Below are 6,238 nucleotides of genomic sequence, written 5' to 3' on the forward strand. Positions count from 1 at the left end.
TTGGATATTATGTTCCATGTAGCTTTCCACGTGGCTCCTTCTAGGTCTGTCTCGTGGTCTCCTACCAGTCGGCCTCGCCTCCATACATTTTCTTGGCACTCTGTCTTCCCCCATTCTACAGACGTGTCCATACCATCGGAGTTGTCGGTTTCAATCACTGATTTTACTGAGGGGGTCTGAAATTCTTCTCTTATTCTTTCATTCCTTATCTTATCTCTCCTAGTTTTGTCCAATATACTTCGCAAAAATCGCATTTCAGTAACCGTAATCCTGCTCATATGCTTATCTTGGGTCACCCAACTTTCACTGCCATATAATAGTATTGGAAGATATATTGCTTTAAAGATATGGCGCTTGATATCCTTACCTAACTCCCTCTTTCCCACAATAGTATATTGTGATTTCTGCTGATTGTAATATTGCATATCTGGTAGTAAATACTATTAGCTTTATTTATCCTATTGGACACCAATTTTGCCAGATTTATTGAAAATGGTTCCAAGGTAGGTATAGAAATCCACTGTTTCCAATACTTCATCATTACATACTATTTGTACATTGCCCACGTCCACTTCATCTCTGGCAACAGTCATAACCTAGCTCTTGCGGCTTTGCAACGCTCTGGGATATTAACGTCATCGAGAGATGCTACGTATAAGACGTTAGCTTTCAGAGGATCAGAAGATAGGATAAATTATCTTGTCACGAACCACACAATGATGGACGGTGGTCGAGGATCCTCCTGACCTTTTCCTTTCCACGCAGTCCAGATCCTCTAGTTCAATAGCTAGTACCCGATGGAAAATGTTATGCCCTTTGTTGATCCGTAACCCTGGGCAGGGATGCTCCTGATTCCTACAGGATTTGAAAGATGAGCTTGTTCAGCCTTATTTACTCAACATTCCAGTAAAGTGGTTTAGGTTTTTTAAGCTTTCTTTCCTGTCATTAGCTCTTCTATTAACTCCTCCTGCCTTAGAGCATGGTCTTCTAGTTTTTGCAAAAACTCTCCACTTTCCGAATAACGTGAATAATAATTGTACAAATAATAACGTATAACCCAGTATAAAAAATAACAAAGTTTTTTACTTTACTCATTCTAATTCGGTATTCCGTAGCGATCGAGGGCATAAGTCAATGCTGGGTAGATCGAATTATGGATATTTTATTCAACAATGTGTCGAATTACATATTTGATATATAGGTAAATAAAGTCGATGTAAAAAATAAATCGATACAAAAAATAAATCGATATATTTCTGAAATACTTAAATACATACTTCCAAAGGTTAGTTCCAGCCGGAATGGTCCCTCCCCATTCTATGTGAGTCCCCCGGCTAACATGTCACCGCTGTATAAACTGCCTTCAGCGGAATATGTATCCCCTTTTAAAATGCCATCTGGCAATACAAGATTTTTCACTAATGTTTGTATATATGTAATTAGTCTATTATGTATATTTGTAATATAAAAAACTTTAAGCTTACATTTGGGATAGCAGTATTTAAAAAATAAAAGTAGATAACGATACAATCAATTGATGATAATATATCGATAAGTAATTTAATCATATTAAAAAAAAAGTGATAGTACGTCACTCATCATTCAGTATTTCCATGGTAGCCGCCCAGGCAAGGTGTGCTAAGTGGAGATGCCGTTCATAGAATGTTAACTTCAGCTCCAACGGAAATAGGTACGTAACTAATAAACTTTTTTATTTTAATGTTTTCCTTACACTACTAGGAACAAGGTTTTTTTTTTTTCTTAAAGTTTGATAAGAGACTCTTTAGTTTTAGGTGCGATTAATAATCCTTATCCTTATTTACGATAACATGACAATGAATTCTAAGATGATAACATTTTAACGTTTATAATATAAAAATTAATTCCCCTCTTTGACGTAAAAATAGTTCATAATCAAAAATAAACCATACAATAATTTTCAAATTTTGTTTAAATCTGTAAAATAGATAAACTAGACTATAAATTAAAATAAAAGCCAAAACTTCTATACAAATTGACATGTAAAATAACTAATAGCCAACAAACTTTTCATAATATGAAAATTATAGGTCATAAATATGTCCGTTATGTTCTATTTTCCAAATCAATATATAATGCGTCAATTTTTTGTATGTATACATTATTTATATAACATTCTAAATTTAATCTGACTTTCATCAGTTTTCAAGTCAAAACGTCATAACAAATTTCTAACACGTCCTAATCGTCACGTTACGATTTTAATTAATTCAGTCAATAAAATGAGTTAATGTTATAAGATATAATATTTATTTCGAAATATATCACCTCAAAACACTGTTATAAAACAATGAGCAACAAGGAAAATATACTTAACATATAATTTACACACAAAAAGTTCTGAACAATAAGGAACAAATTGATCGAAAATCAAACGAAAAATATTCTAAATATTGTATAATATGAACCACTTTTTAATAATTTAAATGCGAAAATTTACAGTCATTAACGAATGAAAAACATAAATTTTTTTTAAAAGGGAAAATTAATTGACAATATTTAAAAAAAAAATACAAAATAAACGCCATCGAAAATACAAATAATTAAAACACGTGATAACAAATAAGAAATAGTAAGTACGTAAACGCATTAAAAATATTTATGTAAGCGAATAAAAATACAGAATGAGACACATTTAAAAATTAAAATATGAAAGTAGTAGAAACACAATGAGTAATAAAATAAAAATAGCAATTATTGTATTTAAATACTATATGACAACATGAACAATACTAATACAACTCAAATTTACCAGTCGATTTATTAGTACGATTAGCAAAGGCATTTATAAATTTATTGATGTGGAACCTAGTCTTCTATAATTTAAAATATTTTCATAATCATAAAATGATCTTTCTTAATCAATAAACATCGTGTGGATAAATATCTATACTCTTAAAATTATTGGATCGTGGTAAACTTCGATGAGGACTTAATCATTTACATTAAAAAATGTATTCATGTTTTCCAGAATAGAGTGACCTGAATTTTTCATAGCTTTTCCTACACATCCTGGTACACGAATTACAATGTATTTAAATTGATTAAATAATTTAAATCTTTCTTCTAACAATAAACTTGTTTCCAGAAATTGTTTGGATTTATCTGATATAAAAATAAAGTAAGAAAAACTAAATTATCTTATTTAAATATCAATAAAAGTGAGGTTGTCGCTTGACGCCGTACTTATTGTTATCTGCGCTCTAAGGTCCTGTCATCTGTTCAAGATAAATTCAATTCAATTTCCTGATAGACGTTTTGTCGATGCACTTACTTTTCGTACTTTAAATAATAATTTGTAAAGAAAGTAAGCAACAGACAGATAGGGAAATTGAGCGTGTGTTTAAAAGGGATTAGAAGAGGAAATGGTAAGCCGGGAAATGAAAAAAATCCGCAGTCCGTTGAGAATGAACCTACGATTGTAATCTGGGATTTCATCTGCAACGTTACGTTTTGATTTTTTTATTTTACTTCACTAAAATAATCCAAATATGCATGAATCGTCAAATATTAAAATATATGCAAAAAAATAAAGCTAATTGCACCTGAGTAACCCGACCTTTCAGGATATTCCATCAACTGATTGAAAAATGCTTGCAAACAAAATCACATACAATCTGGGCTTACTTAACAACTCATTTACGATAAAACTTTGCTTAACACCTCTAAAACATTTTCTTTGTAATTTTTTTTTTTTTTTCAGTTCGATCCTAGACATTGTGCGCCCACTAAGCCGGGTTCTAGTGGTAAATCTTTGTAGCCCATTAAATTTGTATTCATTAGTTTCCTTATTTAATAATGTCAGTTTCCTTATTTATTTTTAACACAACGGATTGATTCATTCTTTGTGACACTTACCTCGTTTAATTCTTGGTTTTATCAGTTACATAAAAAATAATCCAACTAAAGTCAGAATGCCTTAGATAAATATAAACTAACTGAACTTTTTATATAAATATTTTTATTTAGACAAACAAAATATGCAGTGTCTCATAGTGATTAGTGACGTTCTCCAATTTAAAAAGAAAATTAAAGTCGATTTATTCTTTTTTTTTTTATTCTGTGAATGTTTCTTGATAATATCCGGACGCAGGAGCACACTTAATATGAAAGTTTTCGTGGTATTGACTATATTAGTGAAAAAAGTTTAATCTTGGAAATGAGATACAAGTGTAGGGAGAGATAAAACAAAATAGAACATCTAATTACTGTATAATTTCAATAAAAAAAAATAATTGAGTAATAATCAGTTTTAGTTTTTTTATCATAAACAATTATAAACATAAAATAATTCTTATCTTTCCAACAGATTATTTCAAGTAAATTACAACGTCGCTTATTCGTCCCTATTCCGTCAGTCTGCTGGTGTACCTCAGGGTAGTATCCTTGGTCCTATCCTTTATACAGTTTTCACAGCTGACATCCCAACCCATCTAACACTATCCTCACCACGTATGCCGATGACACATGTCTATTGTCAGTGAACGGTGATCCTTACATTGTATCCCAAACCATCCAATCCCACATCACCACTCTTGAACAATGATGCCAAAACTGGAGGATTAAAATAAATTACAATAAATCCCACCAAATCACATTTACCACTATGTCACCTACAGCAAATTTACTTGTTGTATATATGTGTATACAGTTGTAAATAACAATAAATAAATTATTTTAAAAAAAATTTATATAAAATATAGTTCGAACACAACAAAAAAAATTCGTCCTTCCTAAATAATTAACTTTTTCAGTATTATCAGATTTATTATGACAATAAAACCCTAAAATATAGAACATAGTATTCAATGTTATTTACAAATATCATATGTTTAATCAAAATCTAGAGAAACTAACAGAAGCTTTAAGTACTGTTTTTTTTTTTTTTTATATAAGTTAACTGACTTAATTGGGAAAATACCCTCATGACTTAAAGAAAAAAAAAACAAGGAAAAATATTAAACTGAAAGTAGAGACTCGTTACATCAATTACAATTTCACTCAATTTTGGGTGGGAGATGAAAACACCATCCTTTCCTAATTAATAAAAAAAAAGAGCGTGAAAGAATATAATAATGCTTTATGTTTTTAATTTCACAAACATTAGTGTCCTGAAGAACCAATTGTGAACTCCACTTGTCAAAGCTAAGAGGTCCTAAAAATAGTGAATATTTCAATAATATAAAATATTTGCCTCTCCATTGCCAACTCAGTCACTCTAGCCTCTTAAGAATTTTCATTTATGCTAGTGCAATCAAAGATGAAAAATTTCACAAAAATCAAAATTGACAAAAAATTGAATATCCATAAATAGGTTCTGAAATACTAGCTAATATACAGATATAATCCCAAATATAATCCCTATTAGAACAAGAGCACAAGAGGAGAAAAAAGTCAGTAATTTCACCCCAATTTTTTTATTACTTTAAAAGAAACTAAGTATAATTACTAGTCAAAATTGATAAGTATACCAAGTAAGTAGGGGGAATGAAAAATGGCGGCTTTTTGGAAATGTTAAAAATAATTAATTTTTCATTCGGAGCTCTATATCTTAAAAACTACCAACAACAATAGAAAATCTAAGAGAACATCATTTAAAGTAAATTTGCTAAACTGTAAGCCCTAATAGAGCTATTTACGTTCAATAGTTCTCGAGATAGATCAATTTAAATAGCAATATTTCATAAAAATGTTGTACAGAACGTACTGAAAGATTAGTAGTTAGTGAAATTATTTTGAAAAATCTATATCTGATAAACCATTTGACGTACAGATGTCTGTTAGCACTCAAATTAAAGCAAGTTTAATAGACTAAGAAGTAGTTTAATACGTTTATTGTTGTAGGAGTAGTAGTTTTCACGATATTTGCTAAAATAAATTAATTGATATAGTTGTTCGGACAAATTTTCATTTGCCAAATTTATACTCATATGGGAATATCATGAAAACTACTATCCCTATGAAGATAAATTTCTTTATTTTGAGTGCTGGCAGACACATGTGCGTCTTATGGATCTAGAGATATATTTTTTCAAAAATCAAACATTTTATACGAACAACTAGAAATTAACAGTTTGTGAATTTATTTTGTCAAATATCATAAAAACTACTACTCCTACAAAGATTTTTTTTTTAATTATTTATTTAATGTAATTTACAACTGTACAAAATAATACAATAGGTAAATATGTAGTATGTT

The 6,238-nt window shown here is 29.8% G+C and overlaps 2 protein-coding genes across 10 annotated transcripts in view; one reads left to right on the top strand and one right to left on the bottom strand.

Moving 5' to 3' along the window:
• The window catches only part of LOC106688586 (transmembrane protein 117), a 59,487-nt gene that overhangs the window by 13,190 nt on the left and 40,059 nt on the right, over positions 1-6,238 (bottom strand). The gene's annotated exons all lie outside the window — the stretch shown is intronic.
• LOC106688587 (uncharacterized) overlaps positions 1,540-6,238 on the top strand; it is a 30,507-nt gene continuing 25,808 nt past the window's right edge. The window contains 1 exon segment of the mRNA XM_067047058.1: positions 1,540-1,690. Coding sequence (XP_066903159.1) covers positions 1,663-1,690 — 28 coding nt within the window. The 5' untranslated portion in view covers positions 1,540-1,662.

The sequence above is a fragment of the Halyomorpha halys genome, unplaced genomic scaffold (assembly GCF_000696795.3).
Source record: "Halyomorpha halys isolate HHAL.00 unplaced genomic scaffold, Hhal_1.1 Scaffold1157.1, whole genome shotgun sequence".
Classification (NCBI taxonomy): Eukaryota; Metazoa; Arthropoda; class Insecta; order Hemiptera; family Pentatomidae; genus Halyomorpha; species Halyomorpha halys.